The 26,973-nt window shown below is 42.1% G+C and overlaps 2 protein-coding genes across 2 annotated transcripts; one reads left to right on the forward strand and one right to left on the reverse strand.

Annotated features, from left to right (window-relative positions):
- Positions 1-24: 24 nt before the first annotated feature.
- ECD (ecdysoneless homolog (Drosophila)) lies at positions 25-11,803 on the forward strand. Its single transcript, XM_010579899.1, has 13 exons — positions 25-217; positions 310-427; positions 642-729; positions 2,412-2,590; positions 3,878-4,070; positions 4,955-5,083; positions 5,594-5,719; positions 6,679-6,764; positions 7,553-7,659; positions 8,525-8,702; positions 9,998-10,065; positions 10,194-10,414; positions 11,009-11,803. The coding sequence occupies exons 1-13, from the start codon at positions 25-27 to the stop codon at positions 11,237-11,239; spliced, it is 1,917 nt and encodes a 638-aa protein (XP_010578201.1). The 3' UTR covers positions 11,240-11,803.
- An 8,685-nt stretch (positions 11,804-20,488) lies between these two features.
- On the reverse strand, positions 20,489-25,805 carry NUDT13 (nudix (nucleoside diphosphate linked moiety X)-type motif 13). Its single transcript, XM_010579900.1, has 8 exons — positions 25,694-25,805; positions 24,658-24,797; positions 23,918-24,025; positions 23,441-23,547; positions 22,396-22,521; positions 22,061-22,172; positions 21,268-21,422; positions 20,489-20,683 (listed from the first exon to the last, which is right to left on the reverse strand). Exons 1-8 carry the CDS (start codon positions 25,774-25,776, stop codon positions 20,489-20,491), a joined length of 1,026 nt encoding a protein of 341 aa, XP_010578202.1. The 5' UTR covers positions 25,777-25,805.
- Positions 25,806-26,973: the final 1,168 nt, after the last annotated feature.

Raw genomic sequence — 26,973 nt, forward strand, 5'->3', positions numbered from 1 at the left:
CCCGCCTCGGCCCGCCCCGGCGCCATGGAGGGGCTCGGGCGGGCCGCGCCGGCGGAGGACGCGGTGCGCTACCGCCTCTTCGCGGCGGCGGCGGGCTCGGGAGGCGAAGCGCTGCTGCGGCGCTGCGCCGAGGGGATCGTGGTGCGCTTCGCGCCGCTGCTGGCCGCCTACATCTGGCAGCGGCAGCCCTTCCGCCTGCGCTACGTGCCGCCGCGGGGTGAGCCTCCGGGGGACGGGGCCGTGAGGGGCGGGAGGCGGGGGGCGTGCGCGGCGGGCTGAGCTGCCTCTCCTCTCTCTGCCCCCGGCCAGGCGAGACCCCGGCGCACATCGGCGGCACCACGCTCTTCGGGGATAACGTGGAGGACGAGTGGTTCATCGTCTACCTCGTCCGGGAGATCACCAGGGAGTTCCCGGGGCTGGCGGCCAGGTAACGGCCCCGGGCGGCGCGGCGGGCCCCGCCGAGGCGCCCGGCGGGTGCGAGGGGGCAGCGCCTATCCCGACAGGGGCTGACGGAAGGTCGTGCCTCGGCATTAAAAAAAACCGCGGGCGTGGAACCTGCCCGTGCTAACTGGGTTCAGAAACGCGCGTTACTGTGCCGTGCGACACTTGCCCTGGTAAGAAACTGGTTTCTCCTTGGCCAGGATCGATGACAACGACGGGGAGTTCCTCTTGATAGAAGCAGCTGACTTTCTCCCGAAGTGGCTGAATCCTGAGAATAGTGACAACAGGGTGAGTAAAAGTTCTGTACCAATTGGCGAGTGGCTCACAGTGGCCTTTTACTTACCGGTTGGAGTTTTCTCTTGCACCTCTATCTAGCCAAGTGGTCTGTCTGCCACTGAAAACCCCAAGTGCCATCTCTCCCTCACTACCGAAGAAGCTTCTGCTGGTCAGGGCTCAAGACTTGTTTTAAGTAACAGCATGGTTTTTTTCAGCACAGTCTCTTTTCACTCTGGTTTTAATGAGCTTCTTTATGCTTGCTGCGGACGTTGAATGAGAGACTTAACCACTGGAAACCTCTGATACTCGATTCTGTTCCGCATGCTCTTGCGGAATGCTATGTAGAGTGAGTGCGTTCTGAGAAACTGCTGTAGAGATATCGGGAAATGGTTACAGATAGCAAGGAGTTCTTTTAGAATTGGTTTGTTGACAGAAAGAAGAAAGAGAAAGTTCTTATACTACTCTGTTCTCATACAAATGGCATAACATTCATATGGAGACTAGAGACCTGACTGCTAGGCTGTGAGTCTGTGTTGTTCAGCTAGATCTGACTCTTGCACATAAATCATTCTTTAAGAGTTGTTCCACAATGCAGAGCTGACTAAACTTTTTAAAACTTGCTAATCATGGTGGCAAATGTGAACGCAGTGAAGCTGTCATGCTATTGATTGATCTGTAGAATCAGTAAGTTTGGCCAACTTCCCATTTTCTAGGTTATTGGAGTGCAAGGAAAGCTTGGATAACGTGGGAGCTATGGAATGTGTTGGGCAGTGTAATACAAACATTCCATATTGCTCTCCTCGGGAGCAGTCTTGGATCCACCTGAGCTTTCTAGCTCTTCTGTAGCCACTTGGATTTTTTTCTACCATATTCTCGAGTGCTCAGGCACAAGGGTTTGCTGCCCTCAGATCGGGGAATCCTCAAGACTGGAGCATTGCTGACACTGCAGGGGGACAGACTGGGTCTGGCATAGGTGAATTAATGAGCGGACTCCTTCACCCGGAGCCTGCAGCCTGATCTCCTCGCTGTGGAGGATTGCTAGTAGTTATGTCGCTGAGTTTCGTGGCAATGCATTTAAAAGGAAAGAAGTTACTTTTTCATTAGCGAAGATTTGTTTAACTTTTATTTTTTCCCTACCACAAGACTCTTAAAAAGAAAAGGGGCAGAACGCAACACAAAAATGAATTGCAAACCTGTGTCTGGACTATCGGGGCCATATTTTCCTTTTGTTTGAGGGAACAGACAGAGTGAGGGAGTTGATAATGTTACATTCAGTTCTTTTCTTAGGATCAGGAGCCAAAAGAGGTCACATGTAGCACCTGAAATAATGCTTTTTAGTCCCTGTCCTATTCTTCAGCAGTTAGGTTATGCTGTCTGATTCTCCTGAAGCAAATCTCTAGTTGAAGAGAAACTTCTGGTATTTCTGTTATTAAGGAAGCAAGATATATTTGACCAAACTTGTTGCAGTTAAAATAGGGCTTTTTATTTACTGGTTGGATCATGGTCTCTGGCATCTGCATTTACCTTGTCTCCCATTTAAAAAAAAATTTTTGCTGTTTCCTGTATTATTTCTCTATTTGTACTTCAGTATTCTCTGTGTTTAAACGAATGCATTCATATATGAAATTAAATTTTCCATTGCTTAGTGTGTGACTGTTCTTATCCTGTCTGATGTGAATGTTACTATCTGCCAGGTGTTCTTTTACAAAGGAGAACTGCACATCATTCCACTGTCAGAGACTCACGAGCAGGAATGCGACCTATCTGCTGCCAGTCCAACAATCTCGCAGGCGTTAACGCTGTTATCCACCTGTTCAGAGGAGTTCCTGGCTGCAGAACCCATTAGAACAGCAGTATATAAACGCATCAGTGGGTATGTGCGTGTTTTGTCTTGGTCTTCTGCAACAGTAAGGGGAATTTTCTTTGTCCTGGTTTCATCTGGGATGTAGTTAGCTGTCTTCCTAGTAGCTGGTACAGTGCTATGTTTTGAGTTCAGTATGTGAAGAATGTTGATAACACTGATGTTTTCAGTTGTTGCTCAGTAGTGTTTAGACTACAGTCAAGGATTTTTCAGCTTCTCATGCCCAGCCAGGGCACCTGACCCAAACTGGCCAACAGTGTATTCCATACCATGTGACGTCCCATCTAGTTTAGGAACTGGGAAGTGGGGGGCAGGGTTTTCGCCGCTCGGGGACTGGCTGGGTGTCGGTCGGCGGGGGGTGAGCGATTGCCCTGTGCATCATTTGTACATTTCAATCCTTTTATTACTACTGTTGTCATTTTATTAGTGTTATCATTATCATTATTAGTCTTTTCTGTTCTATTAAATCGTTCTTATCTCAACCCAGGAGTTTTACTTCTTTTCCTGATTTTCTCCCCCATCCCACTGGATGGGGGGGAGTGAGTGAGCGGCTGCGTGGTGCTTAGTTGCTGGCTGGGGTTAAACCACGACATTCTTGTAGTCAAACATTTTCCTGTTAGATGTGATAAAGTTGCTTCCTTTTCAGAAACCAGCAGCTAGAGTTTTTTTCTGTGGCATTCTTCTAAAGAGGGGGACCAATGTCCTCTAGGCTGTACTGTGATCTGGCAGCTCTGAAAGTGGTTCACTGCTATGATGCCACACCTGACAATGACAAGAGTTATTTTTCCTTCACATCTGTACTGTGCTTCCTTCACTTCTTGCACTGAAAAATCTGAAAGTTCTGTGAGCCTTTAGGAGCCCTTTGCTGGGGGGAGAAGGAGGATTGCGAACTAAAATGCAGAACCAGCATGCTTTTCAGGGCATCAGCTTGCCACAGGTGTGTCCAGCACTGTACGTTATTTTTTGGAAGGATTTGACAGTGTGAACCAGATGACTTCTCCACTCAGTGCGGTGAAGGATACTGTATAACTGGACATGTTAGTCAAGTTCACAGTGATTCATCTTACCAATGTGGGGATTAAATTTTTATTAGCCGTGTATATTTACATATATGTATATATGTGAACAGACATTCCAGGTGTTAGGTTAGCTGAGTTTTAACTTTAGTTTAGAATAACCTTCTGGCGTTTGGCCCATAATATAGATCAATATTAAAGTGCAAATGGGAATAATAATTAAAAAGGAGTGGTTTGGGCTTGCAATACACTTAATACACCATGTTGCTATTGTATGATACAGGTATCCTGAGAAAATTCAGGCCTCATTTCACCGAGCCCACTGCTACCTTCCGGCAGGCATTGTGGCAGTGCTGAGGCAGCGCCCTTCGTTGGTGGCTGCAGCAGTCCAGGCATTTTACCTGCGAGATCCTGTAGATTTACGAGCATGTCGCTCTTTTCAAACTTTCCCTCCGGACAATCGTGTGATGACTGTAGTAAGTGATCCTTCTAATGCAACTCATCAGTTAGGTTCTGTAACTGACGGAGGTTCTGTGGTCAAGTGATACAAATATGTGGATTTAATTTTTAAAATAGCATGTTTTCCGATTTATTTTTTTTCTTTTGACGCTAGACGTGAATTTCCAGTTCATTGCATTAATAGCTTTTCTGCCTTCAGATTGACGTGGCTAGACTTTCAAATGGCTAGTCATGACATAAGTGTTTCTGCAATCAGAGGTTACTGCTAATAGTTCCTCTGCTGAAACGCTTGCTAAGTAAATTGATCTAGTTCTATGATCAGAGCCATTTGACAGCACTGCCAGCCAACATAAAGGAGTTGCTCCTAACTACCCCCCGCTGTTCATTCCAAGGCTTTTCACCTTCTCAGCTGTGCTTACACAGCTCTGTGAAAGCTTTTTATGAAGTGTTTTATGAGCATTGTCGAAAGAGTGTTGTATCCAATACATTTGCATTACAGGGTTTTACCCCCAGACTTGTGAAAAAAAGCTTCGGAGTAAAATTTCAGACTTCTAGACTGGTTTTGAAATCTCAGCTTTGGTTTCATTAATTGAAAAGAGGCCTTAGATTTTTCAGAATATACCTTGTTGGCATGAATACTGAGGATTTTTTCTAATGTATTTAGACTGAATGAACTTCATGTTTATTTAGAGAAGTTGACTTGGAATGTACTTCGTAAGATCTGAAAAGCAACCTATCTTAGGCAAATGTATCTAAGATGTGTTTTGAATACAATCTCAGGTATTGTCTGTAATATGGGTGCTTTAAAACAAAATTTAGATAAGACTGGTGGAAATTTGATGCCTGTACACAACACAGTCACACTGCAGTGAGTGTTTTTCTTTTGCTCTGGCTTTTTCAGGTTACTTTCACAAAGTGTTTATATGCACAACTGATGCAGCAGAAGTTTGTTCCGGATAGACGCAGTGGATACACTCTGCCCCTCCCATCTCATCCTCAGTACAAAGCCTATGAACTGGGCATGAAACTGGTAATTATATTTAATGTATTATGTATTTTGTACTTAGTCTTTAGTTTGCTTGTTTACATATGTCCGAGAAATGACTCTTTGCTTGTGAGTTGCCTGCTTGTACAGAAAAATGCAAGCAAATTCGCAGTTACCATTTTTCTGGAAGTACGGTATCCTGGGAGTTTCCTTTTACAGAATAGATCACTCTTGTACTTCTGTAGATTATAAATACAGGTAAAGTCTTCATGCTTATGTAGGGAGTAGCTTGTTCACTATAGATCTGTCTTCTAGGTTGCTTTGCCTATGTAGAGAAACTTTGCAAAGTCAAAATGATCCATTATTGCTGCAGAAAGACAGATTCCAACTTCCAAAGCAAGATACTGCAACCTGACATATACTTGTGTTTGGCACCTACTTCTCAAATGGCAGCATCAGGAGCTCAATGATAGTCAGTTCTTTATGGAGTCATTTAAAGATGCACTTAAATTTGTCACATCTTGAGAACCTCTTGTTGTTGCATCTCTTACATAGGCTCATGGCTTTGAAATTTTGTGCTCCAAGTGCAGCAAAGTATCTCCTGATTCCAAGAGAAATGTGTTAAGCGGTCCCCTGTGGGTGAGGTTCCTCAGCAGCCTGAAGGAAAAAAATTATTTCAAGGTGAAGTAGTGTGTGTGTGTGTGTGTTTGTGTGTGTGTGTGTCTTTTAAACATTCCAGGAAAAACATGTTTTAGCTCTTGAACTTGTGTAAGTAGTTACAGCAGGGCAAGAAATCTAATGATTCTGTCTATGGAAGATGAATGAATGTCTTTCATGGAGGTATATGCAGTTTGTTCCCCTTGGAAATTAATTAATTTCTTTTGGAAATTAAAAATCAAAAAGCAGGATTTGGGGATGAATTCATTCATCTAAAGAAAGGGGAAATACACTTGAATAAAGGAAACCACAATGTGGTTGTGTGTCAGTATAACTGTTTTCACTGTTTTACATTTTGTTTGCATACCTCTAGAATTAAATATTTGTAAAGATCTGTACTCAACACCCATGGACCCATTTGGGCTCATGGAAGTGTATTTTTGTTTGTGTGATTTCTGTGGGGTTTGTAGGGTTTTTTTGTTGTTTTTTTTAAAAGATGCCTTTGACTACTTATTAGACATAAATCGACTACTTATTTGAAGGTTATAAAGTTGGACAATTGTATCAGAATGCTTAGGTTAATATCTTTTAAATATGGGAAAAGAGGAATATTCTTACAGTATTGCAATGCCACTTCTGTGGATAATTCCCAAATACCAAGAGATTCATTCACAATTCCTGTACAATTGTAACCTGAGCATGGTAAATCCACCTTGTTGTGGGAATCATAGTATTGTCATTGATTGTTTTTAGTGTACACCTTATGGTGTTGCAGCATAAGAGTTCAGTTGATATTTGACTGTGAAAACATGCCCATCTCCTATATTCTGTTCCAAGTATACATGGCAAAGCAGTTTTACTTGTTTCGATTTTCTCAGCACTACATTTCTGTGTGACAGATAGTCATCGTTATGAAGCCTGACTGTGAAAAGGAAGGGGAGGGAGAGTTGTTTAGATTCATGCTTGTGACTTGCATTAAATAGGGAGAAATGGAAGGATCTGCTAAGTACTTGGAACTGCTGCATATGGCAGAAGATTACTTCCAGCAATCTCTTACCAAGCCAGAAAGGTAAGAGCTACCTAAAATTCGTGAGTAACCATACGCAGTACCTACAAGTACTTTAACTTACCTTTTTTATTACTTGTTACAAGAAATCTGAACACTTTTCTCCATTGTACACTTAACATAAGTGCTGTGGTTAGGACATAGGGGCATTAATTCCTCTAGAAAACTCTCCACTAGTAGAAGTTATTGCTTGAGTAACTATTTATCTTGGTTTTGTAAAATGCTAAGCTATTCCAAGTGGGTTAAGAGGCGGCTGAAAAGTATCACTTGGTTGGTTGGCTGTAGAACTTGTGTAAAAGTTTCATTGAAAAGCAATCCCAGTGAATAATAAATACGGAGTAATCTGTCTCCTTTACTCAAGGCAAGCAGCTGGCTGTAGATTTCTGCAAAAGATCAAATCCAAAAAATAAATCATGACCAAAATATCTGAGAGTTTGCCAGCTCATAATATCTTGACTGTTAGTTGCTTGAATTTCCAGTCTGTGCTGTTTGGGATCTGGCAATCATAATGTTTACCAAGACAAAATAAATACAAAGAACAAAGGAAACATGAGAAATGGGCTTTGGAGCCATCAACAAGGAATTACAGTAATTGACTGTGTCTTGTTTTGGCTAATACTATCGGTGTAGTATTCTGGTACTTCCCCCAGATTCACTTATCTTTTTTACATATTTGCACAGAAGGAATAATGAGGAATTTGAGTGAAAACCTGCACGTAGAGAGTATGATGCCATTGGCATTGCAATGCTAGTGAAAATCCTTTTCAGTAAATTGAATTTTTTTCTTCTAGCTCTGTTGAGGTGAGCCCAGGTGATGAAATCTTGACATTGCTACACACAACAACCATTGATCTGAAGGAATTTGAGAGAGAAGCAGCTTGTCTACCTCCAGAGGATGGTGAGGAGGATGGGGGAGTGTGGACTATTCCTATCACAAATGGTTATTTGTGGGGAGAGAGGGTGAATGTTCACAGCACCATACCAGTCTCCATATCTACTTAGTTTGTCTCCCATCCTGTGACTGCTAGAAATGTTATTCATGGGCCATCACTTAAGACTGAGGCAACCAGTTCATTTGTATAAGCCACAAAGCTTGGGGCTGTGAATTGGCAAGATATGCAATCCTGTTTCTGGTTTGATACCACTAGATCAGTAACACGATGCACACTTACACCAGATCACGTACTTTGTGTCAACTGTCTACCAGACAAAAAGTACTTAAACATTCTATAATAATAAACCAATTCCAATACTGACAATACAAAGTTAATTACTATCTGGTCTACTCTGATGGCCAGTATAAGACCAGCATAAACTTCATATAATAAGTTTTTTTCACTCACTTGACAGAAATGCAGTTGTTGCCAGTACCTGTGCAGTACAGGTCATTTCTGAATGATGCAGTAGCACACAAATCCAACATTTAGTGTTAATGATCATAGTCAAAGGTTGGATTGGCTCTCTCTTTATAGTGTTAGCGGTTTTTTCCCTTCATTTAGTGGCAGGATTATCTGTGACTAGAGCAATATCTGCTAGTTTGAAGCTGCATATAAAGCAGAGTTTTGAAGTAGTAAAATGAAATCTGAACTCTCTTCTTCTCAGCCTCTCCCTGCCTTATGCCCTTTGTTACGCAGTAGGAGCATGAAAACTTAGCAGTGCAAAAATAAGCTACAAAATGCTAGCAGTACTCCCAGCCATCTGGATTGGGCCTTGTGGGCTAACAGACTTGTGCAGAATAACAAATATGTCCTATATTCTTTCAGATGACAGTTGGCTGGAGATTACACCAGATGATCTAGATCAGATGCTGAAGGAGGCAAGAAATGAGTCCCTTCCTTCCTCAAATGAGGAAGAGCAGAAATATGACTTGGAAGCAGTTGCTGAAAGTATGAAGGCTTTTGTATCCAAAGTCTCAACGCATGAAGGAGCAGAAATGCCATGGTAGTAGTATTTTTAAGTTTGGTGTCTGGTGTAAAATGTGTTTTCATTCTGCTGCAGCCCTTTGGTTGGCTCTGTAATGCAGAGAATCGAAGTCTGAAAGTGTTCTACTTAGCAGAGGCTTGAAACGAACCCATGTCAGTAGTGAATATGTAGTGGCTTTTAAACCAGCTTGGTGACCGCTCTGACACTGTTGCTGGTAAAACTTTTTTTAACCCTTTTAGGTTGAAGGCTTACTGTTGTTCATTACCATAGTTCTTAGCACTGTTATTAAAATGTACATCTCGAGTTCATTTGCACTGAAATTTTTCTGCCATGAAGGACTAACTATTCAGACTGCTAAGATTCTTCTGATGAGGCTGTGCAGAAATAAAAATGAAACTTAAGTTGAGGGACTCTGTCTCTGTGAATTAAGACTCTTGATTTTTGTGGTACAGCTGTACTTAGATTTCCTATAGATTAGTATTTTGAATATACTGGGCCCGTTTTTGCACTACTGAAGCACATACTGTACACCTAGAAGCAGGAGGAAAGAATCACTGTGGATCCTGCTCATTGTTCCCAACAGTGGAAGAAAAGTGCTAACTGAAAATACTTAACCAGACAGCAGCAGAATGTCACTAGATTAGTTGTTGGAGTTAAGAAAGCGTGTGTGAATGTTGTGTGGACGGGCCTTTAATTTAAAAAAAAAGGCGTTAGGTAGTGGTGTATTGTCCAGGTTCTTTTTAATAGCTTTACTATTGAGAAAATAATGCTATGTAAGCTTTATCAAGTGTATAAGGGTCTACTCAATTTGTGCTCTTAACTGTTTGACCCTTTTTAATTAGTGTTAGTATCAATGTCTGAGTTATAATGTAGGTTTTTTTCAGTTACTAAAAAAAAACCAAACCACCCACAAAAAAAAGGCAAATCACCAAGCGTAAAGAGAGACCAGAATGAAGCCTCTAGTGTTCTTTCTAGGCAGGAGACCTCAGAGATTCTCAGCTTTTTAAATCTTTGTCTAAGGTATAACACCACTGCTTTGTTCCAGAAGGATTCAGGCACGCTTATTTTGGTTGTCTTCAGTGCAATTTTTTGTTGGTTCTATTTTCTCTTTCATGTCAGGAATTCCTCCACTTGCTGTTTCATTTCTAATTCATACAGGTCTCAGGCTTCTAAGCACTTCCAAGACTATCACTTTAAATGTCCCAACTTTAATCTAGGCTTAAGAGAAATCAGTATGCCATATGGCTTATGCCTGTGTCAAGCTTATGCAAGCATAAAAGCTTTATTTATTTAAAAATATTTTTATATTTCAGGTCATCTGATGAATCCCATGTTACCTTTGACGTAGATTCTTTTACAAAAGCGTTAGACAGAATTTTAGGTGAGACTGCTTCTTTGTTTCATTTATCAGAATATCTCACAGTTATTTGGCTTCCCTGGGTCTTCTGATCACCCATGGGCACTGCACTGATTTGTTTGCTATCTGTACTGACACAAAATAATACATAGGGGCAGACTCAGAAGAGCTAGATTCTGATGATCTGGATGAAGAGGAGGAGTTTGATTTCTCAGATGAGGATGATGAAGACCTAGATGCTGAAAATCAAAGGCAAGACCGGAAGGTATCGCCTAATGATCTGATAGGCAGTCTCAAGTCATACATGAATGAGATGGACCGTGAACTGGCACATACCAATGTTGGTAAAAGTTTTGTTACCCAAAAGAAAGGGGTAAGTATGCCTTAAGCTCTAGTTTGTAGCATAATAGTTTTGAGACCTTTAGTAGGAAAGAGGAAATATGCTAAAAGTGGTCATTCTGAGTAGTGTGATCAAAAACTTATGTCTTCTGATCATGTGCTAACTAATTATTAAAAAAAGAAATAATCCCATGTGCAAGCAAAATGTGCTGCAGTTGCACCACGGTATATTTTTTGGGAAAAAAAAAACCAACAACAACTTAGCTAAGCTCTAACTTGCATATCATTTCCAAGACTTAGTTTCATTTTCCTGTCTTACCCTGTTTTAGTAGTAAGGCAAGCAGCTGCAGCTTGACTTTTTGAGTTCCTGTAGTAGATTACTCCCATTGGAAATTGAGCCAGGACTCAGTAACCCCCTCTTGTCCTTCTCTTGGAACTTAATCTGTATAATGGAAAGTGATGATTTTTAACTGGCATGAGCATTGGGTGACTAAATTCCTGTCTGTCAAGACAGTGTGGAACATACTGGCTGCAGAACTGTTTCCTTGTTTCTTTTCTCTTGTGATTTGTCTTTTTTTTTAACCCATTTATACAATTTGATAAAACTTTCTCTTTATACTTATTATAGGTAAGCTCTGTTAATGCAACTACGACTCAAAATGCTGGCCCTGATTCTGGAGCTGAAGATACTGAGTTAACACCAGTTGATGTGGATATGAACCTAGTAGCTAACCTGCTTGAATCTTATAGTGCTCAGTCTGGACTGGCAGGACCCACCTCTAACATTTTACAGAGCATGGGAGTGTATTTACCTGAAAATGCAGATCATGTTGGCTTTGATAAGGGAGCAACAGAATAAAAGACTGTCTTAATTCAGAAGACATGGCTGATTGAGAAATTAAGCCCAGAAAGACTAGCAGTATTTGGAAGAAGAGACAAAAGGTTTGAATTAAAAGCATTTTATGTATTGGTTTTGTGTTGCTTTAAAGATGCAAAGTGAATTTACCTGCAAAAGCTGTCTGTTTGGATACTGTCTTGGGTAGAAATTGGATTTTTTCCAGTGCTAACATGTTCTGAAAATGCTCCTGCCTTCAGGGGGAGATAGAGGAATACTGTATTCCAGGAGTGGTGTTCTCTTGTGGATTTGTGAACGCTAGTTAAAGGTTCAGCGGACACTTAATCGCTTTTCCAAAAGTACAATGCTTCATTGTAAGAACTTCTGATAATTACTGTAAGAATCTGTTCTTCATTAAGCAGGAGGATTTGAAGAGTAATTGGATTGAATATGTAAATATTGGGTATAAGTATTTTTTGAATTTATTTAAATAAAAGCAGAAATACAACTTGATTACTGGAGATATTTGTTTTTTCTCTGAAGGTATGCACAACTTCCTCAGTGCAGTATCGGAAGTTCTTGGAGTTAAAGCATTTCATAATTGGGCATTTTTATAATTCCATTATTGCTGAATGTTGGTATCATGCCAGCAGTGGCTGTATATGAGCCCAGTCTGAACAGTTTAGTTTTGTTTTTCACTGAAAAGGTAGCTAGAAGGTGTTCAGCATGTTGCTTTTACATGGAATGAAAAATCTATTCTAGATATGAAGGCTTAGTTTTAACAAGATAAATTTGAAATAAAATATGTAGAAATTCTGGATTTACAGAGAGCAAGAACGCACTCGTGCCAGATCTGAATTGGTTTCTACAAGTCTTTTCTTTATTTTTTTCTTCCACGCAACAATTAATCAAGTGTCATAACTTGTAGAAGAGAAGCTCATTGGACAAGTTCTTGGTTTTTGTTTGTTTTTTTTTTTTTTTAAAAACATATTCAGAAAAATAGTATTCAGTGATACAAAAGCCTGATTGATTCTGAAGGCATACCTAATTGCTTTTAAAAGACTAATAAATTAGTATTAGTATTGATGTTATTATTAGTCTTAAGGTTTGGAGTCCATTTAGTTGAAGTCTTTGTTTTAATTTTTTTGCATCTTAAGTGTTGGCATTATTTTAATTGACAAAGCAGAATGTAGCAAAAATTGTTTCTGTGTAGGACTTGGACACTTGTTGGATGATGAGTTTCAGTATCTGACTGCCATGCCAACTGAGTTTGACCAATGCACAGAAAGTTCTTTGAAAGACACACATTGGCATAGTTTCACTGAAATTCATGAGACCTTGACAATGTATAATGAATGCTTGCTTGCTGACTTCCCTACTGATCTATGCTCATGGTTTGGGGTTTTTTTCCCCAAATTTTTGTTTGTTTTTGCAAGTGACAAATATCTTGCAAAATGCTCCAGTACAATATCATAAATATTGGAGATTCTGTACTTGAATGCATGGAATGAATGTGGATGAAGGGTATGATGGCTATGCCATGTCCACATTTGTCCTCCATCGGTGTTGTCTAAGTTACTTTGTCAGAGTACTGGCAAGTTGGACAGGGATTAGAGATGGACAACAAGAATTAGGAAGTATAAAGATGCCACTAAGGTTCAAGGAGTTTGCACTGCAGAGGGGTGAAGTGGAATGAAATTGAGTTGGACAAATCTACACTGGAAAAATTGGGGTAACAGGAGTTCTTGAATCTAGCAGACAAGGATAACCAGCAGGTAGTAGTGGAAAACAGATGTACTTGAACCTTAAAAAAGGTTTATGTTTTAACAGGGAAGGTAATTAACACTAAAGCTACATAAAATTCTCCACTGATGAGTAGTTAGATCAAGTTTAGATACTTTAAAAAATAATTCAGTTTCAAGAACATGATCACATTGAAATTCTTTTGTGGCCTATACTATACAAAAGGTCAAAACAGATCAAGGGACTCTTCAAATGTAGGATGTGAAGAAAACTTCTAAGCTAATGTTCAAAACAAAGCTGCTCTTTTGGAAACACTTCAACTGATCTTGCTTCTTGGATAATGATACTTTTCCATCAATTGGACTGTTAACTTCTGTGGGGCTGTGCTTATTCCAACTATTTACATTTGTTTAGCAGCTTCACAGTGGAGACCTTCAAGACTCTGGAATTGCTCACAAGAGAATTTGCCATCGAAGAATAAGCATTTCCATGCTGCCTCTTCCACTGCTTTGAAGTAACATATGAGGCGTTTCTGCTTTTAATTTTGAAAGAGAGTATTTTTAGTGAAGGAAGCCTGATGGAATTAATTAGGGAAGACAAGTGCAGTGTGGTTCCCTTTCAATGGATTGCTATCAAAGTTTTCATTATATTCTAAATGAGTTTAACTAGAACTGCATTCCAACACAATTTATTCACTTTGCTCACTTGAGCATCTGCCTTTCGTACAGCCTTGTTCATCCTAGAACTTCTGACCCTTCCCAGAAATAAAGTTTTCTTGTTGGTGGCTTGATCCCTGTAGCCCCAGTTCTGAATGGCGTAGTTGTTGACTGGTATGTTTCAAGCAAGAAAACAAATAATGGATCTTTCATCTTCCATATATGAAATTGGAACTAATCCCAGGGCACAGGGGAGACCTTTAACTTACTAAAACTCTTCTAAACACCTGGGCTGTTTGGCTGTTGCCACTCTTTCCACCGCCCAGCTTTATGGAATAGTGAGGAGCCTAAGAAAAAGGGTCTTTATTTTCTCTGTGTTAACGGAGGGTGTACAGTTCACCTCAGAAGTCAGCAGCCCACTGGCTAGCAATGTTTCCAGTGTGACTCCAACTTCTTTCTGGTCAGTGGGGAGGAGGTGTTGTTCAGGAGGAGTGTTATTTAAATACAGCTAGCTGTGTTCAAGTGCAGTTAGATGTCAGCGATGCTACCTGCTATTTGAAGTCCCTGTGCTTACATCGATCTCCTGCAAATAAACTGTTTTCAGCGTTCTTGCCGTGTAAGTGGATGTCAGCTTCCCCTGTTGCCATGACAGATCACTTCCCTGCACAACACTTGCCTCCTGCCTTTCCTTTCTAACACTGCAAGACAGGAGTAACAGTTATCTCCAGGGCATGTGTTAGTTGCAGCGGTGGAAAAGCATTCTTTATGAAAGTTTGTGCAGCTCCTGCTGTAGCTACTTATCTAACTCATATGAGAAACTGGATTTTGTTTTTAATAGCAGCAGGAGTCAGGGCAGGCCCTTTGTACCACCTCAGGATCCCTTGGGATGCTGCAAAAGCTGCAGCAACAGCTGCCCTCCCTCTTGCCTTTTACATCTTTGGAATGGAACACAAGAGCATCTGGTCTGGCAGGTCTAAGATGGAAATGTATTTCTTTTTCCAGCTTTGTTTATTCCCCAAAGAAAATATCACCATGGAGGTCAGCTGGGGTTCTCAGCTGAAAAAGCAGAATACAGAGCTATTGAAAAAACAGGATTGCTCAAGAATATGAAAAGTCAGGGGTGTGAAGCCTAAAATATCACCTTAGTTGATATGCATGAAGTGTGTTCCTCAGCCATCAGCTGAGGAACCTGATCAACACCTCCTGAGGACAGAGAAGGTATCCTATTACAAATTTGAGGTGCCAATAGTGGATAATTAATTCAATACCAAAACTGTGCTTTCAGGGCAAATAACTGAGATTGCTGTTGTGGTCATGATTAAGTTTATCTTGTGTTTGAATTCTTACAGTAACATACAGTAACAACCTGTCCTGTTGAAATAGGATAGAAACAACAGGCAGATGTTGGGATACGTGCTGGCTATGCTTCCAGGCTAGGACACTGTCTTGTGGAGTGCAGTGTCATGGAAAAGGGTGTCATGAACAATTCACAGGTTTCTGGCGTGAAACTGTAGCTAAGAAGCAAAGTAATTAAGGGAGGGAGAAGAATATCACACTGTGTGTTACTCCTGTGTGAAGTGTGGGTTGCTGTTTGGAACAGAGCCCGTACTTAAGTGGGTCAGCACTCCCAGATGAATATTCACAATTTTGCAAGCACACAAGGATGGGAAGTGAATAGCAAAGCTAATGTGAAGGTAAAGCTCAGTTTATTCAGAAAAAAATAAGTAGTGACTTGACCAGTGTTGCAGGTAGGAGGGAGAAAATGAGGTATTTCCAGTAAAGGCTTTGTAATTCGATGGGGAAAAAGGAGTAATGATATCCAATGACTGCAGTGATGTTAATCTAAATTAGTTCAGACCAAATTTTTTTTTTTTTTTTAAATTGGTGAGGGTTATTAACCTTACCTGCAGTTATAAGGCCATACAGTTAGTGCTGGAATATAATCTAGTTTATTTGAGGCATTCTCCATGTTGCATACTAACAGCAGCCATATTTAACTATCGTATTTCCTCAGATCATTACTGTGTACCCCTTGTGACTGTAGACGTATTTTCTTTCACTAATAAAAGCTTCCCAGGTTTTCATTGTGCAGACAGATCACAGTTACTGAATTTTGTGCAGTATCTATTTGCTTTTGCTGTGTTCTGGTTAAACAAACTGGTCAACAATGTTTCACAGGTAAAGCTGCATAGCTGCTCTTGTCCCCGTCCAATTAAACATACATTTAATTAGCACCCTGACTGCAGTGTCCACCTTTAGCATTTATGAATTTCCAGCTTCCTATTCCTTAAAAGACCTTGTTGAGATTCTTAGACTTATTAATAAAAGTGATGTATGCATTTGCTTCTGTCCCTAGCCCAAACCTCATCTTTCTTCTTTTTCTGCTTCTATTAATATACTAGTAAATCTTCTGTGTCCCTTTGCATTATTTCCACTAATAGAAACAGGGCCTTCTTTGCATTTTCTGCCATTAGAATGACCTTACTGTGTATCACTCTTTTCCCCCAATCACTTCAATTCTTATTGAAAAAAATCTCTTCCTTGCGTTGCCTTCTAACTTCTGTTATTTATCTCTGTAGCTGTATTTTCTTTAGATGTGAAGTTTTGTGGAGAATGCTATAGAAAAAGATGCTATATACAGTTGAGCATAGGGACCAGTGGAGAAGGGTGTTGTGTCAGCATTTTCTGTTCCTGTGCCAATACTGCTCTCCCTGTGAGGGAGCTGGGGAGGCTTTGTGTTTCTGCTCCTATGTTTGTGACGTGTTTGTCACAGCTGATGCCAGCTTCAGTTTCTCCATGTAATGATGATTCTGGACATCACTGAGTGAGTGCACCTGATTGTCTACAAAATACCACTGATGGGTCTTAAAGAAAATCAAGTCGCACCATTTCCAGATTAGCAACCTGGCCTCTTTTTTTTTAACAGAAGTAGTTTTGGAGGTGCTCAGTCACTCCCAGGTGTATGCATTGTTGTATGAATGATATCTGGTGATATTTTTTCCCTTACACAGCTGCTTGCCATCTGTTGCTAAGTTGAAAAGTGAACAAGTTTTAAATGAGAGCTGAAGGCTGGGGCTGCTGAATTCATTGTAGTAGTGCTTCAGACTGAAGCACAGGAATTTTATTTGTGTAATTACAAGTTGTTCTGACAACCTGTCCCTTGCAGCTCCCAGAGTTGAACTGCTCATGGTTACTTGAAAAATGATTACCTGAAAAATGACTTTAACACAGTCATGTTGTCAGGGCGTTCCATTAAGTGCTCATGTCCTCTCAGGCTAAACATCAGATTCAGCACGTGTCCACCATGCCTCAGAGCATGTTTTAAGGTGAAGTAATTTCTTGATGTAAGAGCTTCCTCCTTGACCTGTAATGCTGAAGTCAAACTTTCTGCCATTCACAATGGATGAGCACCCCTCTGGGTAGGAAAATGCGACCTTTCCATGCAGCAGCAGAGCAGCCCAAGGTGATGGGAGAGCATGTGTAAGTGAATTACCAATCCGCACCATTTCCAGGTAAGATTTTTCTGAGCTTCCTCAGTCAGAGATAGACAAGTTGTATTATTTGGTTTGGTTACTCTAATTCTCTGCTGGCACCTGTTGGAGATAAACATAACTTTTATGCCCTGCTGCTTTTGGTACGTAGGTGGAATGCTGCTCTGAACCTGTCTACATTGCTCTCCAAAAAGCTATTTGAAATTAATCAGATGAACATTATTATTTTATAGCTGCCCATGTACCCTGCTGACTGGTAATACTTATAAACAACCGGGTTGTAATGCCACAGGCTGACTGCTTTTCAGTGGTAGGTCTTGCTCTAAGTCCCAAGTCCTTGCAGCCTCTGAAAGCAGTGGAGTCTCAGTGATTTATACAAGCCAAGTGTCCCCAAAGAGGATTCATTTAATGGATGTGGTTTTGAGAGAAATATGTTGCTATGTCCCATTTTGCCTGCCTGATATCTTTTACATGGGAAAGCCCTGCTGTGTTTTGTTGAAGAAGCATCTTCAGAGGAATTGCCTCTTTCTTTTTCCAGGTCACCTGCCTTTATGGAGCATGTTCTGTCTTGACTGCAGTGAGTATTATTCAGGCTTCAGCGAGGTTTCTGAGGCAAATGCAAGAGAGAACAATGTCTCTCTCTTCTTGTTTTTCTGTCCTGTTCATAGCTGTGTATCGCCTATAATCGTTCCTGCTTTCTTAACATCAGGAACAGAGGCCACCATTATTGTTTCATACCTATGTCAGAAGGGTAGGGATTAAGGATTTTATAAAACAATCAAGCTTAAAATTTAAGGCTCTTCAAAAACGTGATGAGAATATTGCCTTGTCATTGTTCTTGCTCTACCAAAATAAAGTATTTGAGTAGATTGAAAAGACTTTTTTTCTTATTGATAATTAAAAGGACCATGCAGACATTTAAAACTGTGTTTTAAAAGATGAGTCACAGAAAAGCAAACAAATGAGAAAATAGCTTTGCTTTTCCTCTAACATTCGTCTTGTAGAAAATGGGCAGTAACTGATGAAATCTGAAAAAGCCTGGTATATCAGAGTATTAGGCAAACCGTGACTCTTAAGTGTTGCCCTGAAGTCTGTGGATATCTAGCAGCTTCAGCCTGGGCAGTGTCTGGCCCACCAGCATTGAGCAAGGGGGCAGCAGTAACGATTGCACCTCCTGTGACCAGCCTGACTTCTGCTGTGGTGCCCACATCACCCCAAAGGGACACCCTACCAAGACAGGTCTGTATCAGCAATGTAGAAGGGACAGTTCAGGAGGAGCTGGTGTCAGTCTCCTTTCAGCTAGAGCTCACTGATAGCCTGCATTTTGACATTAAAAAACATAATTTGATAAGCAGAGTAACCCAGTGTTTCCCAAACACAGGTGAGTTTTCTCCGATGTTGAATCTGATCACACTGCAACTGGTTTGACAGACATATACACTGCAAATATGTACTGTAGAAGTACAAAAACAAAACACGGAAAGCTCAGATTACTGCAGAAATCACACAGCCATTCCTCCTTTCATTCGTAGGTACTACTTTTGCTGCTTTTACTTCTTAGTCCTTTTTCTGCCACTGGGAGAACAGATCTTGTGTGGATATTAAATAGTACTAAGTACATCGAGCTAGATGTTGTACACTGGAAGCAAGCTCGGGGCACGTTAATGAACTACATAAGGGTGGAGTTGGGAAGACGTTAAGGAGAAGTAGGAAAGAGGATGAGAAGCAGGAACGTCTTGCTGACGGGTATCTAACTGTTCAATATCTTCTACTGCAGAGAAGGGGAGGAAGGGGTGAGGCTGAAAATGAAAATGGCAGATTCCAGAGATGAGAGAAGAAGAGGTAAATGCTGGGGAATTAAAATGGTGTGATTGGAGTGAAAGCAGGATGAACTACTACGAAGAGAGGCAGTGAGACATGTTTCAAAGGAAACTGGATGCAGGAGTGTTGCAGGTTAGTTCAGTGGTGTGTGGGCTCCTGTGGTGTGTCTGGCTGGGCTGGAGGGGAGGAAGCAATGCCCTTAGCTGTATCAGAGCACATTCTTACCAGGATGACTGACAGATCAAGTTCACAGACATGATAAGGCATGCTCTGGCTCATGGGTTTTATTGACTGAGAGTTAGTGGGGGTGGGAGAGGTGTTTGCACATGCCGCCATGGCCTGAAAGAATCCCCTCCCAACCTCCTAAAGTAAAATTAACTCTGAGGAAACAAAGCATGTCTCGGTGTGAAAAAGCTGCCTTTTTTTACTTACTGCTTAGGTGTCATGACTCCAGATTTTTACCACTGCTTTTTCACCTACAGTGAATCCTAATGGTGGCAGTCAATGATACATTCCTGTTCCCCCTTCAATTATCTGTACTGACAGCTTTGCAATCTTGGCATTTGAACTCTGACCAAGCAGGCAGAAAAGACTGTCGGCCTGAATCAGCAGGAGATTGAACATCCTTCCATCTGTCTCTTTTACTAAGCTTTCCTTGCCCAGACTGTCTCTTTGTCACTCTCCCTCTAGAGAAGTGACACCATTTCTTCAGTAAAACAAGACCAGCTCTCCAGGCAAGACTTTTGGCACACGGTAAGAGGCATTGAGCCTCTCAGGATTTTTCTCTGTCAGAAGTGCAGTCCTTGCAGCACTTCCTCTCACCTTTGCATTATCTGGGTTCTAATATGCTTTTATGTAGGTTTTGCTCTTCCACTCTCTACCACCAGATAGCTCTGTTCTCTCTTCCTTGGGATGGAAGTAACACTGTCTTACTGGTGGGGAAAGTGGTGCCTCTAGAGATATTTTTAGTTGCTCAGGTATCTCAACAAAGTAGGAGCCCACTTAACATTTGCAAAAAAAAAAAAAAGGATGTTTTACATGAAACTGGACGATTGAATGGGAAGGGGAACAGAAGAAGCAGAGAGTGTACAGGCAGTGGGGTTTTTTTCCATTTTTTTATAGTTCTTCCAGATCCATGTAAGTGTGGACACCGAAAGGCATCACTGTCGCTTTTTTTTTTCTGTAAAAATTGTGCATTTGAAATCTATCCAAGGTGGATAAAATGGAGGAAAATGGGACGCAGGTGCCAGGGGCTCACGGTTCGGTTGCTTGCTGGGCAACAGCAGCAGCTGGTCGCAGTAAGTTTGATGTTTTGGAACTAAGAATTTTATTGTATATTTACTGCAAGTCATGGGATCTCAAAGGTGATCCACTGTACATGGAGTTGTCTGAGGATGATCGGTTTAGAAGTGGCTTTGTAGGTCTATGTGTCTAAGTGTAAGACTGCCATCAGCCTGGTGCTATCCTCACTGTAACACAGACTTGGGCCTTCAGTAACTTTGGAAGCTTTTCTGTCGAGCTTTTGTAGTTCTGGTAGAATCGCAGACTTGATTAAGTCATGCCTAAGCCGGCTGTGAAGTTTGCTGCTTAACCCACTCACAAATCAGCTGGTGAGCAATGGCCTGTTTGGGAGGGAACCAGGGTAAAAAACTACCGTCATCTTGCTTTGAAGATCCAGGCTCTCTCTTGAGACCCTCCATGATTTCCTCCAGAGCAAACCAACGGGCTTCCTCTAGTTCCAGGCTGTTCATACTGATCTGGAAAGAATTGAGAGTTCCTTAAATCAGATTTAAATGTGGGCAGTGGTACCTGGCTTGTTCTTGTAACCGCAAAGATTCTATGCTAGAATGCCCACAGTGCTTTATCCATGCCTGAATTAAGTGCTGACGCCAATACAGGAAGGGACATTACTATCCACCAGTGCTTTATGGTCTTGGTTTCCTTAGGGAAGTCACAAATCAGGTAGCCCTATTCCATCACGGCACTGGCCTGCAAAGTACCAGTGTCTGAGCACAGTAATTAACATGGCAGAATCTGCATGTTCTGTGGCAAGTACGATATTAATACCAGAGACCACCTCCTCTGCAAAGTTCAGAGGAAAAAAATACAGGGGTGTTGGGCTCTGGGCTTGTATATATACAGTGACCTGTGCAAAATCTGGCACGTTGCAACAGAAGATACGATTATTTTGAAGTTTTTTCTTCACTTGTAGAGAAAGCCGATAGAAAACTGCATTTAGAGAGGATCTGATACTCTCCAAACTAAATGTCTGTGGACTGAAAGAGATTTTGCTACATAAGGAGGGCAGTGAAATGCCTCAGGGAAACCCGAGTCTGCTCACCTCAGCCTGCTGTGCTCTCACCATTGCATGACAAGCTATTAGTAAGCAGCTGCTGGGAAAGGGCCAATGCTGAGAAGCTGAGTACCAGAGTGACTCCACCTCCAGGCCCACCTCTTCTGCCACCTCTCGCCGGACTGTCTCCTCCACGTTTTCACCTACAAGCAACCAAAGTTAGGTAAGGATGGCCTGGCCTCAGGGCAGCAAACTGTGGCAAAGAAAATGTAGGCACACTCATTGCTGAGGTGTTCCAGCCCTGACCGCACACGCAGGAGCTCTGACTGTGCTGACCTGGAAACGCTTGTCAGCAGGATGCTCAATTAAATTCATCAGCAATGCTTACCTCCCTTAAACAGAGGCATCAGAGACATTTTTAGCTTTGTCTATATACAGCTGGTGGACAGAACAATGCTGCCTCTCTCCATCATTTCCCTTTTTAAGCTATTTTCCCTCCTGTAACAAGAGGCCTGTAGTTTTTCTTCTGAGCCAGCCTGCACTAGACACAAAATGGACTAAAAAAGTATCCAGGCTTCTAACCTGGGGAGTCTTATACTTGTATTTACCATCAGGGACTAGAGCAACTGCTGTATACCCCGAATTCCCATTCTCTTCAGATACATTCAGCTATTTGGAATTCTGTCTGAATGGCAACACCGATCTATTTAGAGCCACTATGTTTTATCCTGATACCGTCTATGTTTCCATCCTCATCTGTGAACAGGCTTGATGTCCCCCCCATTCTGCCCCCACACCCTGCATGTCTGAGGCCACCACGCTGGATCAGAGATTGCCTTACCCAAGTCACAGAAGCCTGACAGACTGCTGTACATCCCCTGGGGAAATGAGGGCTGTCGTGCAAGGAGGCACCGGCTCCCATCAGACACCAGGGTGATAACTGCTGGAGACATCTAGCAAATGCATCAAAAAGCAAAGCAAGGAGTTCAGACCAAACAGGTAACTGCAAATTGTTGCTTTTCCTAGCTGGCTGGGGGTCAACTGGATGAACTCTACAGAAAAAGTACCCAAAGCACTCCTGCTGCCTTTTACAGGTTCCCCTCCGTGCAACCCAGCAGCATTGGCTTGTTGCCACAGAGACCCTGTGTTGCTTACCTTTGCTGTTCACGTGCTCACCTGTGGATAGTAAATTATTCCGCTGGCATGGCAGACGCGCTTGCTGCCAGCTATATTTTTCTGAGTGGGCTGCCCAGTTTTGCTACAATACTGGTGGGAATCGTGCCACCGAAGAAGGGACTGGGCCTGTGAACACCAAGAGAGAAACACAAATCTTATTTATACCTGGGTGAAAGAAATGATTCAGAGCAGTCTCCCTGAATGATACGTTGCTGTCTTCTCCCCAGCACGCAGTCATGTGGATAAACTCTGATTATGTTTGGAAGCCTCAGAAAGGTAAACTAAGTACGGGCACTGGTTTGAAAAATGGCAGATTCTGCAGTTGATGTTTCATGCTTCTTGCTTTAGCATCCAAATTTGACCATGTTCAGGTGAGGTGAGGAAGAGTTGTTCTTTATTAGGATATAGTGGGAGTAGTAATGGGAAATGAACTATTCTAAAGAGCCTCCAACCTTGAATACCTTCTTGAAAAATAGACCAAGCACCACAAACATTATAGAGCAGGAAAGGAAACATCAGCTATTTCTACTTATGGGTCAGGACAGCTGATTTTCACACACAGGTCTTTTCTTAGGGCTTCCAAACATAGGGCATCTGCAGAGGAACAGCTTATAAGTGAGTAGTTTTAAAAGAGTAGCTCTGAGAGAAGATCTGTAAGTTCATTCTTGAAATTCAGTTCGCCTAGAAGATTACAGAAAACTAGTGCCTGACAGTTATTAAGATGAGGACAAACTGGGATTGCTGTGACTACTGATAAGATCAGTATGTTTGACACTGGACATACAGCAGGTTGATGCTAAATGGCTAATTACTGCGGTCATTTTTAAGCCACTTGTCTGTTTCTGTTGCAGCTTGCTTTTGGGATTGCAAATTTGGGAAAACCGCTGTAATTTATAGTGTGTTTGTAATTTATAGTGTGTTTGTACTAGGTCAATGAAAGTGTACAGTAAGTACTTCCACAATACATATTAAATCATAAATCAATATGGGACACATTAGATGTTAGAAATTGCAACTTCTTAAAGTAAAAAATCCTGTACAATACCGAAGCCAGCAAAGGAGAATCCTTCCCATCCACTACGAAGAGAGCTTTCCATAAGTCAGTAAATGATCCCTTGAGTTCAGACTCAATGTCTGATTTCTCCAAGGCTCCTGTTTAAAAAAACAACAACAAAAAAAAAATCTTTGATCTAGTAAATTGCAGTTATTGTCCCAACTTTACGCCCTTCATTGTTCCGGTATACAATTTCTGGAAGTTCCCATGGAAGTGACATCACATCAGTGGTGACACTCCCAAATGTTGTGACCTGCCAACAGCCCACCTTTACTAACACACGCACAGGAACAGCAATGCAGTTCTGTGGCCCTGACCCGCCATGCTCACAACAGCTCCTACAGAGACTCAACCGAGTCCTCTTTGGCAGTAAATGTTCACCCAGCAAGGACTAACGATGCTGCCTAGGCAGCGTCTTCATCTCAGTGCATCAAACATGATGCTGACACGGAAGAGGAGTCATCCAACCTAAATCCAGGGCAAAGAGTGGTACGTGCTCGTCTGAACAACCGATCAGCACCGACTTCTCTATCCACTGTTCAGTCTCTTTGAATTTCTCCAGGATCCTTTTCATCTCTAAACAGCAGGGGAAAGGGGAAGAAAAAGCTGTGATGAAAGCAAATTCATACAACCATGATGCTCTCTCTGCATCTTCAAAGCACACGCAGTCTTGGTTTAAGGCAGGGTGCCCATGTGAGAGAGGGGACCAGACAAGCAGTCCCACCTGGATGGAGACTGAAAGTCTGGCTTTCCTTCTAGCTGTTGGAAGTGTTGACCATGTGAAGCTACAGATGCAAATATTATAATGCTTGGGGAGCAGCTGTCCATTCTGTTTCTGTCCTACACCAGCCAATACCTTTCTCTCAATGAAAACTTTTCCTACGTAATGCCAAATAACCTTTGTTGGTTAGACCTTGTTTTCCTGCCAGCCCTTTCTCTTCAAAAGGCACGGTCCCAAATGTTTAACACTGATCATCTCAAAGCAGATCAGGTATACATTGGTACCATGTGTGTGAAGAGCATGAGCTTGTGTCTGCATGCCAAGGTTTTCACTCCAAATAGTCTTTGGTTGTTAACAAATAGTGTGCTACATATAGCAGGATGTTCCTGCACAGCTTGATAGATTTTCAGCCCCCATGTAAGAGGTTGCTTATTGCTAATGACTGTGTATCATTTCAGCTGTGTGATCTTTCCGGACACCTGCTTACCTGTTGCACTGAGCTGTGGTACCAAATATTTCTTCCCAACTTGCTGCAGGAAGGGGGAGAGATTGTGAAAGAGGTAGAAAGCTCCTGAGGTCTGGGCTTGTCTACAAAGGCTATCATCTTCCTTTAGCTCATTTAAGTATCTGCAGTGAGAAAAGAATTGGGAAGATACATTCAAGATCATGTTGAGATTACCTGTGTTACGCTTATTTGGATGCATTTATGTTGCAAAGAGCAGGGGCGCTGAATGGACAATACAGATTTTATGTATTCCACACACTTCTAGAGTTGTCAAGAGCTGAGTCTACTCTTTGGTGGGCTGTAGCCTCTAGTGAAGGTGCTCTGTGGCAGAAAATATTGCAATACTTACTACCACACAAGCAACTTCAAGTCTTGGACATCTGAGAAGATCAGTAACCCAGTCTCTTAATCCAAGAGGTCTGCTTTATAGACATGATCATTTGTGTGCAGGAAACCTTGATCTTCCCTTTTATCCCTCCAATCTGGTTGGCTCCAAGTCCTGTTCAGCAAGGCTACTGAGCAGTTCAGATGTTGAATACGCTTCCCATCAGGCTACATGCATTACTGCAGGGTACATTCTACCTGTCACACTGACGTGAGAGGTAAAGACCCAGCTGAAGTATTAGGGCCCAGCTGGCCGGGGCCTGTGTTAGGAAAAGCAGTCATTGGAAAAAAGGTGTCAGGATGTGCTTCTTTCAGACTGTCTGAAGTAGTATTTAAAACGAGGTGAGCGGCATCACTTCAAGTCTGCCTTGTATTTTACGAGATCTTTAGCTAGGACAGCAAGCATAGGCATTCATTAACAGAGCTTCAGCCTGAGAGAACCAGTTCTTATCAGTGGTGAAGGGAGTGGAGAGATTTTGACTGTTACCAGCTCACATAACATTACTATATTATTGCTGAACTGTTAAAAGATTAAACCCTGGGTTAGATTTAGGTAGGGCTGCTTGTGACAGTGGACACAAGAGTGCCAAACTCTGATCTTCTCACTGTACGCAAGAATCAGATGAGAACTTACCTCATTTTTCTAACATAGGTAGAGTGTAACCTGCAGAAGAGAGAGGAAGCTCTTCTATACACTGCTTGATAAATCGTAGCCATAACCGACACCTACAGGTAGCCGTCTCTGCCTAAAGAGAAGCATAGAATATAATGCAGCGGCCCTACAAAGTTAAGTTTGATTTTAAAGGTGTAATAACCCACTGCCACCAGAAATCTCCCTCTCGCAGAGTCTGCAGAATGCTGGCATCTGCTTCCTAAAATTATCACTTTGGCCTTAGTCTCTAGTCACACATCAAACCCAGTTTCAGGCAATTTTTAAAGACTATTTAAAGATACCTCAGTTTGTTTCCATCTGTTGAGTGTGCACAGGTCTTACAGACATTGCTATAAGACTAGATTAAATGTTCCTGCCCTAAACTCCTGTATCCCTGGGGAAAAGAGCAGTGACGGTGGCTGCTCTCTTGTTTGTTTCCTACACTGTTGTAACAGCCTTGATCCAACTGAACATCCTATTGCAGCACACAGTAGATCTGTGGGAAAGGCACTGATGCCAGAAGAGAATGAAAGACAAAATATCAGCTGCGGAAGAGAATTCCCCGAGTTAGACGAGAGACAGCAGTTGCAGCTGAATTGGATCATCTCCAGCCATGAACGTTTTTTGTGCCAAAGGATCCTACCACATTTTCAGCTCAGGCAGTCAGAGACTGCAGTTTGAACTCAGCTTCAGGATGTCAGAAAATAGCCAGAAATGCTACCACCTCTAGCCTTCATCTGAAACAAAAATTATCTGTGATTCACAATCCTTAACGATTATTTTGAATATTTCACTTTTCAGCCACAGAACTCGAAGCCCTTTAAGGAGGGAGTTAATGTTTGCTTCAATTTACAGACATGTAAGCAGTGCCAAAGAAGAGTCTGAGAGTCCTTCCTCTCAGTAAAGGTCAGTGATGGCTCCCAAGCCTGAGTAGAGGCTCCTGTCTCTACGAGGAGGCAGTTTCTGTAGCGAGCAGCGTGGGGGCTTTGCCTTGCGGCTTCTGACATCTCTGCTCTGGATTTCTCTTTCCCACTGTCTCAGCTGAGGGTGGTCTTCACCGGGATGATCCCTGGGGATAGAGGGGAGCCAAGCCCACTGTGGCAGCTGCTGGGGCGAACATCAGCGTCCCTGCTCGGCGCTTCAGCCGCAGCAGCGGGAACTCGGCACGCTGCCAGCAGGCTCAGGCAGACGCACACGAGGACGGCGACTGTCGCAGAGACCGTGTCTGAAACAATTTTGTGGTGTGACGATTACGTGTCCGT

Source organism: Haliaeetus leucocephalus, unplaced genomic scaffold (genome assembly GCF_000737465.1).
Source record: "Haliaeetus leucocephalus isolate CR32 unplaced genomic scaffold, Haliaeetus_leucocephalus-4.0 Scaffold687, whole genome shotgun sequence".
NCBI classification, from domain to species: Eukaryota; Metazoa; Chordata; class Aves; order Accipitriformes; family Accipitridae; genus Haliaeetus; species Haliaeetus leucocephalus.